We start from the raw sequence: 11,485 nt of genomic DNA, 5'->3' as shown, positions 1-11,485 counted from the left end.
CAAAAATCATTTGTCACTCTGAACACCTTTGCTTTAACCACAGAGTTAAAATAATCCTGCTTCTGCTCTCTTTGCAAGTCCATTTTTGTAAGGTGCTTGAGAGTGTAAGTCCAGAGAGGACTGCTGCCATCAGTATCTCACCTGCACCTACAACATGTAATACAGAGCTGAATCTGAAAGACAACTATATGGAGTTATATTACTAAATCTATTTAAGTTAACAATGTAGACCTTTGATCAAAAGTGAAAGATTCTTCCTGATGAGTGTTTTCAAGGAATGAAAAGCAATTGGTAACTTGTGATGGGGAGAGGGGAGCAGTTGAGTGCAAAGTTGGGAGGGAATTACTTGCAAAGGTGCTGGTTTCTTAAACCCAAGAAGTTGCAATGCATGCAGTTTTCAGCTCTTCAGAGGTCTTCTTTTCCATTATATGCCAAGATTGTTTGTAAAGCAGTGGTTTAAAAACACCCAAAAAGCAAAACCCAAATCCAAACCAAAAATCAAATCCACTTACACTACTTAAGCAATAAACACTCTGGTAACATTATGTCAAATGTGTGACCAGAATGAACCCTGTTTATGAGCAAATAGGCACATGGCAGGAGGTAATGGCTACCAGTTGGTTCAAGGTTTCTCCAGTTCCTCTTTCCAGTGGCGCAGGTCTTGAGTTGTGGAATGAAATTAAAGGGCCTGAGGGAAAAACCTCAATGATACTCACTTGGAAAAGGGAGCTATCACTGTGCAAACAAGAACAAATGAAATGCATCTACCCTCTCCCCAAGGCTGTATTTAAAATAACTACACTGGTTCAGTCCTTTTTTGACAGCAAGTTCTGTGATGCTGCTCAGGCTGATCTTGCTTTTTGTTAACTTGATAACTTAAAATTCTAACAAAACCTGAGAGAAGACTTCCCCACCTGGGCCTGTCCCAGTGCGAATCAGCAATTCACATGCCCTAGAGCAAGTGACTGCTTTCTGGTCCTGTAATCAAAATGCTGGGAATTCTGACGCTTGAAATACCTTTATCAAAGACACTGGCGCTTTCTGGTCGTTGGTTGGTGGAGTGCTGAGGACTTACAGAGTCACTGTTAAGACTGCCTATTCCAAAAGTGACCTCCTTTGCCAAGAGTCCCATGCTAAATGCTTCAGAACTCTGGGTGTGCATCAGCCTCTTCCCCAACCATCTGCCTCCCTACCCCACATCACCAGTTCAAAGTTGTTTCTTCCACTTTTGTAACTTGGGTGAAGGTTACAGAAAAGGAGATGGTGGGGTCAGATGTGAAGTTTTTCAGAGGGTTTGACTTTTAGGACTACCTCTCAAGAGTCACTTTTTAAAAATAAGAAATCAAAGCAAACAGGATTGTGTCTAACTTCTAGAAAACTGCTGGTTTCACAGGAGGAGGAGGATATGGCTACCATGCTACTCAGCATTAGGGTGAAGCACCATCTAAATTCCAATAAAGTTAGGGATATCACCTAGCTCATATCAGCAACCACACCCCCAGCCTTCTGCAACGTCTTTGCTGTCAAGCGTGATGCTGTCAGTATTCTTCTCACTGAACATAGGGCCTCCATGTCTCATCATGAGCTCTGTAGCCATCTTCACAAAAGCCTCCTCCACATTGCTGGAGTCTTTCGCAGAGGTCTCTATGGCACAGATGATATTATCATAGTGTTCAGCCAGACTCTGAGCTTCTTCCAGCTGAACCTCTCGAAGGTCACTTAGGTCAGACTTGTTTCCTGGAAGAAACAACAGAATCATTTTCTGTCAGAGTCAGTATTTAGCAGGAAGTTCTCAGGTTGTTCAGAGCTGCAGAACTGCCATTCTTGGAGATTTTCAAAGTTTGGCTGAACATGGCCTGTCCAACCTGACATCAGCCCCGCTGTCAGCAGGAGCTGGGCTGAATAGCCTCCTCAGCCCCTTCCAGCCTCTATTCCTGTATGACTCGGGCAGAGAACAGAAAAAGTCAGTAACTGAAGAGTGGTGGCTGTAGACCTTAAGAGAAGAAAAATGAGCTAGAAATGGAAGCTAAAAGCATTTTGTGACAACAGCAGCAGCCTGCTGGTACCTAGGGAAATCTGGGATAGTGCTGATGTTGTCTTAGCAGATTTCCAGGCCACAAGAGCTGCGTGCGAGTCAGAAGCATTGCGGCTGGGAAGCAGAGAACTGACAAACCCTGACTGCCCCAAAGTCCTTCCAAAATCTCCCATTTGCTGAAGTTTGTGGGTGTTCCAGTTTGCCAAAACATGTTGGCTTGATGTGATGGAGCCTCTCTGGTCCCTGGAAACCTTATGATCCTTATCATGAGGATAGCTCCCCAGCAGCTGCGCCTCAGAACCTGCAAATCTTGCGTGCCCAGTTCTCCATTAAGTGAGAAGCAAAGGATTCAAAGCTGGCTTCTGATACAAAGCTGCCTACTTCTTAACGGAAGTTAATCAAAGCAAAACGTTTCTGCTTTGATGAATCAGCACTTTCTAATAAAAAAAAACCAAACAGGGAAAATGTCCAGTGGGATCTATTACATACATCTTAATTAAAAAATAAAACTTCTAACCATCTTAAACAGGTATTAAAACTGATTACATTGTATGGTAGCCTGTGGCACTTGGTATTAATACTTCTAACTCACCAATCAGTAGCTGTACTATGTTGGAACCAGCATACTTCCTTACATCCTCGATCCAGCGAGGAATGGACAGGAAGGAGCCTCTCTTGCTGATGTCATAGGCCAGGATTGCTCCATTGGCGCTGCGGTAGTAACTCTGGGTGATAGTGCGGAACCTCTCCTGGCCTGCTGTGTCCCAGATCTGCAACTGAGTAAAACAAAGCACACAGTGAGACGCTGGCCAGCAAGCTCTCCTCAATCAAAAGATAGGATTTGATTCAATAACCTTCTTATAAAGCTCCCTTATACATAATATATTCTGGCATCACATCTTTCTGGTTCTTTGTTTGTGATTCAAGGATAATAATATACACCAGAGAACGTTTTTGCACTTGGCTGCTCAGAGTTTGGATCAATTGAGACACTCTGGGATCCTGCAGGTGAGCTCTGATGCATCCTTCTGTAGCAGATTATGGAACTATCACTTGTGTGTCCAGCCCTACCCCTCTGTAATCTTCTCTAGCAGACTTAGCAAAACAAAACATTAGCCCATAGCCATGCCATTGCAGTTCCTTTTCTGGCACGTCACTGAAATACAGGAGGGCTTTCAGTAGCATCCTCTTTGTGGTACTGGTGTAGGCTTGCCAGTTCTGCTACTGGGGCAGTAACAACTGGAGCAGGATGTGGTGGTATCACCCAAGAGCCCTGGTGCTGTTTGGTAAGTATATGAGACGATCGAAAGAATATATATAGAATACATAAAACATATAAAAGAAATTCCAGCAATTCCTGGTTTCAGTAGTCAAAGATCTAGTCAGGCTAGGCAGCTGTACTTTTTTAGGTGGTAGAACAGACACTACATCTGGACAGGGAGGAGAAATGCTTAGCTTACATACTTTTGCCTAAATCCAGCAGCATAAAAACTATGAGTTTAGTATCAGGCTTTGAGTTCCCAGTACTAGATGTTCCAGAAGCAGCAGCCAAATAACTCAGAATGGACAACCACATTAACCTGCTTATAGGGTAAATGTCTTTCTAAGTCCTCCTGTTTTATACTTTTGTAATGTTCTGGAACATGACATCTTATATTCCAGGAGCTTTTAATCTTAAAGTAACTGTGGATGTTCTCATCTCTAATCCTTTTTGAATCTTTCAAAGCTCTTGGCTTCAACATAGTGGCAATGAAACCAAAGAATGTCCTTTTAGAAATCTTATATTTTCTGTCCTTCTGTTGCACTTTCACTTCTCTAACATGAAGTGACAAATGAGACACCACTGCTTGTCTTTTTGTGCCATTCCTTATATTCTGCACCTCTTCTTAACCGAGACAGGACACAGCAAATACTCCTGGGGTTTTTAATCTTCCCATATTGTGGACCTGTTACTTAGTATTTCTCCTCTCTGTGAGCCTCCTTATTTTAAAGAGCTGAGAACTTCATACAATGTGCCAGTGATACTTTGTACTCAATAACATGGAATAATTTTTCCATTTCTTTCTTTTGCACATCACTATTTTGTTTGTATCTTCTGACTCTGCTGCACATTTGAGCAGCAGCTTTCACTTTGGAAAAGGCCATACTGATCAAATCACTTTCCTGTGCTAAGCTAACCAAGGATAAGGCATTTAGATCTCAAACTGTTTATGTACAGCTTAAAAGGAATCAACCCAATGTGAAAGTACTTCTCAGTCCTAATAAGAGTTTTCTCGGAGAAGGGGAAAGGACTGTAATGGCCTCAGAAAACCGAAAACCATGAAGCAATGATTATTAACAGAGCAGATAATGACTTAAAACAGTCAACAGACAAATACCAGGGACAAAGAAGTTCAGGGCAGGTTTATGTATGGTGTTCTCTGTAGTTAAGTCTCCCACTAGACCTTTGTGTCTCTTACATAGTTTTAAATCTCAATCCTTGATTAGGTCAAGTGCAAAACAAGGCTAATGACGATTACCCAACACTTGGGAGAGGTCTGAGAGATTCTTTGCAGATAAGAATCATAAGCATTTTAAATAAAAAAAGAAAAAATTTTCTAGCTTACACTTTTCACATGGTGTAAGTGTGATTTACTTGCAGAGTGACTGAGCAAGCCAGTCTTGGGCTGTGCACTGCATTTTGAAAACCTCTAAAGAAGTATATTCCATAGAATCTCAGAATCATTGAGGTTGGGACATATTTTGCGAAGGGACAAAGCTAACTGTCTGCTCCAAGTGGTTTCAAAACTTAATTCTTCCCCAAATCCATAATTTTCCCAGGGAGCAACATCTGATCAGCCTGTAGTTCCCAGGGTTTCCTGCCCTTTCTGAAGATGAGTATGGTATTTCCCTTTCTCAGGTCCTCCCCAATTTCCACAGCCTTTCAATAGCAACAGAGCAACCTCAAAATGTCACCAGCAAGATCTTGCAGCATCCCCCCCACATTTTTTACTCAATCATTTACATCTGTCTGTCCACAGGACTGCATGTACAAAGTTGCTGAAGCTCTCTGTGTGCTGCTGGGAACAAGACCACAGGTGTGACCTTCTCAGGAGGTCCAACAGCGGCCTTCCTCGAGCCCACATCCTTCAGGTAAGTTCTGTCTCTCAGGCATTTGAAGTTCCTCACTCCTCTTTTGTGTAAGGACTTTGAATAATTTAGCTTTTGACATGATCTTCAGTTTGTTGTGGTTTTGCTGTCATTGCTGAGACTACAGTATGTATTAGACCCATAAAGATGTTTTCTTTGCAAACATACATATCAACTGACACACATGCATGTCGCCGTTGCCACCATTCTGCTGGCAGAAGGAGCCAGGCAAGGGCTCGCTCTTTGTTCCAGGGGAAGTCAATCAAATATGGGCATGGTTTAATGACTTGCTTTAGCCAAACTAAGACAACACTGTCATCAAAGACTTGCCACCCCAGTGGTACATCCTCTCCCTGTACTGAAACTAGCACTTGTACTTTCTGGGGGGCTAGTAACAACTCATTCCTTACAATTTGGAAGCTTGGAAACTTGTCCTGTCATGTTGGTTGAAGTTTTAATAACTGCCTTATTGTAAATCATTAGGAACAGAAACACACAGAGTATGCAAGTGTTAGGAACCAATTACCTTAAAAAAAATGTATACAGTCTCTTTGTTGAACTATATTTACAAGTAGGTAACTCTGGACAAGTAATAACAATTGCAAATTCTTTGGAAAAAAATTTAGTCATTTAAAAGCCCCTCAGCATAAGTTAGATGTTAAATTCAAAATCACAAATGAACTGTACTAGGCACAGGTTACAACAAGAGATACGATTCTTCCATATTGTGTATCATCTACACAGTATATGACATGAAGTTCTTAATTATGTATTTCCTTGATTTAAGTGCTCTGGCTTTGTAAATGATGTGATGAAAGCCATGCCTGTCACTCAGTAACCTTTTGAAACCATTCCTGAGTTTGTTACTTTAGCAACAGTTTTGGTGTAAGACAGACAGAAGTTGGGATTGCTGGAAAATCGTGTAAGCTTCATCTGAGGGTACTAAGAAAAACCACCTATAAGAGATGGGGGACCCCTCTAATAATGAGGACAGGATAAAGAACGGAGAATAAATATCCATTGTTCAGAAGAAATATGACAGAATACCCCCTAAGTGAACAAAGACAAGGAGCCACCTTTCTTGCGCTAATTGTTTCACTCTTGAATGCCCATTTACTTACTAAAGCTGGTTAGTTTGATCTGCTTTTAGCTTTGAATTTTTTGGACAGCAGAGCCCTTAGCACTGACTGGTACTAAATAGCAAAGTGCTAACCCAACTATTAACTCCTGTAAGATTTTTCATGACTCCATTTAATCACCACAGAATTGGAGCTTTCTGTAAGTACATTAGACAAACTCTTGAACATCTTTTCACACTTGCTTTTTCATCTTCTCCTGGTGGGAAGGAATACATGTCATTCACCCCTTGCAAGGATGCAGGCTAGGGGCTGTGTGACTGGGAAGCAGCTGTGCTGAAAAAGCCCTGGGGGTCTTTGTGGACAGCAAGCTGAAGGGAGCCAGCAGTGTGCCCAGGCAGCATCCTGAGCTGTACTGACAGGAGTAAAGCCAGCAGATCAAGGGAGGTGGTTATTCCCCTTTATTCAGCATTTACTAGGGTCTGGCTAAAAGACAGTGTCCAGTTTTGCTCCCTCCCCTGCTACAAGGCACTGAAGAACTGGAACAAGTTCAGTGGAGGGCCATCAAGACGGTCAGGTAATCAGAGTGCATACCCCACGAGAAGAGCCTGAGGGAAACAGGCTTATTCAGCATGGGATGCTGAGTACCTGTGAGGGAGTTATCAAGAAGACTAAGCCAGGCTTTTCACAGTGGCACAGGATGGGGAGATGAGAGACCCCAGATTAAAACTGAAACAAGGAATATTTCAGATTGATGTAAGGAGAAAAAATTTATGGTGGGTCTCTGGAAGATCATTCTAGGATGTCTAATTAGGCTTAAAGAAAACAGAGTTTCAACTACAGAAATATACAAAGCATAGAAAATAGCAAGTGACAGGGTGGCCAAAGAGCACAGTAAACAAGTATTATCAAATGGTTTGATGTGGATTCTTCTTGCATTGATAAACATACTGTTTATCAAAGGTTAATGCTTAACAAATGGCCTCAAGACATGTTAAATAATTTCTCCCTCCCTTACTTCCTACATAACTTAAGTACTTTCCTGATTCTTCTAAAGTATCAAGGGAGTTCAGGTATACTTTTGTTTGTGAAGCAGCATTACTAAGTACATCCTATAGCTGATACTTTACAAAGACAGAAATGTCACTTTTGTGCTATGAATTCTTCAAAATACAGCAGCTTCCATAAAATTTCCCAGCAGTGAAATGCAGTATGCAAAGACTGTGCTAAATGATTCTTAACCAACTGACAGTCTAAATCCTGTCATCAGGATGGCAAATAATACACATTTCTGTACACTGGCAAATCACAATACTTGCTCCTAAAAAGACTTACTGAAACAATCTTTCAAACACATAGTTTTTGCCTAAAGCAACAAAATTAACACCTGTGTAGCAATGTATTTCAATTTAAAGTGATATTCATACACAGAACAGTTAGGACAAACTGCTCCATTCTACTGTTTCCTTACAAAATTGTCCAAGAATGAGGAATTCCTCTTTGCTGGGAATGCAGAATTCCTGTCTGCTCTAACATTATGACTGTCAAAGTAGTTGACAGAGATCTCAAAGAATATTGCTTCCATGGAATAACCAACAGCTTCACTTGTATTTGTTTAGAACATTATTAAATGCAATAGTCAGGAGACAAGAGGGTTAACAAATCATGGGTTTATATTACTTGCAATTTGGCCAGTTAATGACACATTATGTTTTGGGCTGTTCTGAAAGGAATATAGTTAGAGCCACAAGGCCTGAATAAAAGCCAAGAATCTCGGTATCATATGGGCTGAAAAGCTTGTAAATTAAAAAGTGCAATGATACATAAAAAAGTATTTGTTATAAAAGGAATGTGTTTGTTTTCAACTGTTCTTTGCTTCTGCTTCTTCGTGAAATACATAGTAAGATAGAGAAAAAACTATGGCACAAAGATAAAAATACTCAGCATATGTAAAACCACTAAGTAATGACAGTATAAAGTAGACATTAAAGATACCCCATTAATTTATTGGTTCACAGGTGGTAATTCAGGAAAAGGAAAGGAATTCTGTAATTACTGATGATGATCTATGGACTTAGGAATGTCCTTGCCTATCATTATGTAAAATCTTAGTTCCACCATTTTACAAATATCCTTTCTTCCAGTGACATAACAGTTACAATACATTTTTGTTCTGTTTGCCAGATTCTTTCTATCACTCATAGAACAAGTAATTATTTTATCAATGGCACAATAGTTACTATGCATTAAGTCAACAAGCACAACTTTTGGGCACTAGAGCCTGTACTTGAGGATTTAGCCAGCTGAGAAGGATGTATTTGATAGAGTAGTACACCACAATTCCAACCTGTTGAACAGCATACACTAGAGCCTTTTATTTAAATGAATATAGACTGCAGGCACTTCATAAAGCAGAGGGGGAAATTCTGCATATATGCTGGTCAGAATTTGTCCTTGGGATAAATATCAAGGGTGGTCATCACAGGTAGCCTTACTTTGAAGTTCCATTAGAACTCAGTGTGTTAGATCTGCCAAATCCCTGCTTGGCTCCTCTTTGCTCCAATGCCTCCAAGAGTCCACAGCTCACAACAGCCCGTCCCAGAGGCAACTGGCTTATATAATCCCACTGGACAATACCTCAGATTCCAACTGGAGATCTTACAGAAAGAACAAGTATAGAAACTGAAGACTGGATGGCACAGTCAAGCTTCCCCTCTGGAAGTGGTAAATCTCTGCAAGTCAGGATATACTGGAAGGGGTTACAGTACCAGCGCTTCACTGGTTTATTTCCAAAGAGAAAGTTCAGGTACCAGCACTGTCCATCAATAGCTCCCTTCCCAAGCACTAATGTCTCTATAGATGAAGTTTAGTCAACTTCAGTAGCTGATGAAGCAGCACTGTATGAAATACTGTTTGAGACACTTGAATACAGCTTTTAGATGCAAGCAAAGCCTTAAGTTTAAAAAAAAGCTATTTGCAGAACCTTAACCTTTATTATCCCAACATGCTTCTTATGCAACAAAAAAGCATCAAAGGAATTGAGACTTCAAATCCTCGGGCCCCAAATATTTCAGCAACATTATGCAACTATAATGACAACATCTGAAGTTTTAAACAGAAAGGGGCACTAACACAAACGTTACAATGTTTCAACCTCAAAGTAAGTGTGCAGTTCACACTCAGTTGTGTTGTAATACTCCTCCTAGCCTGACTGAAAATGAAGCTCAGACCACTGGCGTTGTGGAACAAGTGAAGCTCCTTGGGACTTTTTCTGTACACACTGTCATTCTGAACTTCTGAAGATGAGCTTATGGAATTCTCTCCGTCCTGCTACAAAACAAACTAGCACTCACATTCCTTATGGAGATATCGTCTGGAGTAGCATAAACCTGTAATGAAATGGGAGCAGCACAGAAAATCACCTGGCATGCTTTGGTAGGGATCTTTCTGTAAGGTCAAACACATTGTATTTTAAATGCATCCTGAACATCTCTTGATTTGAGGTGTCCCCATCAAGAATGTCTCTGAAGCTGTTTTAAAGAGATACATCCCATGTAACTGAGGCAGAAACGAGAAACAATACACATCTCTCATAAAGCACACATAACTGGGTAGGATACCATCTGTCCAGACAGCTGAAGCGCACCTCCTGGAATCACTATGCCTCCACTAGTCCCAAAGCTGTAGAATGTACAGGACACACACACCCCTACTCACCTGCGTTATGAGGAAGCTCATAAAAGTCTAATCAAATGCCTCCTTATTTTCCATTTCTCCTGAACAATCCTACCCAGATTAGCTGGACTGCTCCAAATCTCAACCCAACCAGGAGAGCCTGGCTGGAATGTAAACTTCACATACAACCCACACCTCTAAGAGACCAAACAAAACAACCCTCCAGGCAAATGTTTTCATGTTTTAGCTGTGTCCCTGACTCAACAGCTAACAAAAATACCTGTAAAGTAAATCAGCAACACTGATTAATTTGCCTAAAGTAATGCTTAAAATACTCTTCTGCAATCTGTTCAGCCCTAGGGTTTTGTGAAGTGGAAGTACAGAACAATTCAAAGAAAAAGAAAGCCTTGAGAGCTTGCATTTTCTTACTTGTTTTCTCTAAAATACTACTAAGTCCCCAGGTTTTGTTACAGACCTATGGCCAATCCAGGAACACTCGGGTGCACCTCCTGTGCTAACATGGAAAGCACACCTAGGGAGGTCTGGGTCGGGTTACTCCTGAGCTCCTCCCTCCCTGCTCCTGAAGGCACTGGCCAAGACCCCAGCACTGGAGCAGACACATCTGTCCCCTTCCTGTGCCTGGCATTTAAATGGAGCCAGGTTTCACTCTTAATGGAGAATCCCCACTTCTCATGGCTCACTCACTGGAAAGCGCAGAAGGTACCAACAGCACATGCAGAAAGTCCAACAAACAGCTGTACATGGGAGAAAGGGTAATCAACACCTTGCTAAGCTGGACCTTCTGATCCCCCTCCTTTCCTAAAACGTGAGCCTTCATTTCTTCCATTCTCTGCAACTTTCTCTGCTTAATATTCTGCTCACTAAAGTTAATTTGTAAGAAAAAGATAATAGAGGACTTTGACACCTGCTTGGGAAAACATAGACTAAAATTCAACTGCGATTACCATATTTGTGTGTCACCAAAAGCTTTACAATCGCCTGATCTTTCCCAGGCAGTTGACTGCACCAAGTTCTTTTCAGTCCCACTGGGGTAAGTAAGAGTAGTTGTACGACTCCACCCTGGAAGGGGCTGGCGAGGGGGTTGATCGCAGCTGCCCCCTTCGAAAAGGTGCTTTAAGCCTTTTCCTGTCTGTTCTGGAACCTGTGCTGCTGAGGATCTAACTGCATTGGGCAGATGTCCTTATCCTCTTTCTAACCCTAAGGACTAGCAGATTTTCTCCATCAGAAAAAAAGCGTTAGTCAAACTTAGGGTTGATTTATTCTGGTTTGAGAAGAACTATGTAAGTTACCCTTTCAGAGACACTCTATAAACAGTTCTTTAAGGTAACTTTTAAATACCCCTCATCTAACAGCTGCTCCCCCAGCTTCTCCCGCTCTGCCAGTTCCACGTCCCCTTCTGGAAACATGACAGTCCAGCTGAGGTTCCTCCTGGCTCGTAAACACACCACGGCCAGAAGCCTCACTGGAAACGGGTGTTGCGTTACGGCACATCGGAGGCAGTGCGGGTTCCCAGCGGGGCTTTTACCAGTGTCCGCGCGGGGCTGAGGGC

At 41.7% G+C, this 11,485-nt stretch overlaps 1 protein-coding gene across 1 annotated transcript; it reads right to left on the bottom strand.

The window, feature by feature from the left end:
• Nucleotides 1–1,464: 1,464 nt before the first annotated feature.
• LOC104400931 (ras-related protein Rab-43-like) lies at nucleotides 1,465–3,920 on the bottom strand (the record flags this gene model as incomplete). Its single annotated transcript, XM_010014036.1, has 3 exons — nucleotides 1,465–1,737; nucleotides 2,628–2,811; nucleotides 3,841–3,920. Coding segments are annotated over 3 exons (518 nt in total), but the record flags the coding sequence as incomplete, so codon positions are not given.
• Nucleotides 3,921–11,485: the final 7,565 nt, after the last annotated feature.

This window comes from Nestor notabilis, unplaced genomic scaffold, assembly GCF_000696875.1.
Source record: "Nestor notabilis isolate BGI_N333 unplaced genomic scaffold, ASM69687v1 scaffold28074, whole genome shotgun sequence".
Classification (NCBI taxonomy): Eukaryota; Metazoa; Chordata; class Aves; order Psittaciformes; family Psittacidae; genus Nestor; species Nestor notabilis.
The sequence above is the reverse complement of the archived record's forward strand: the minus strand, read 5'-3'. Positions and strand labels throughout refer to the sequence as shown.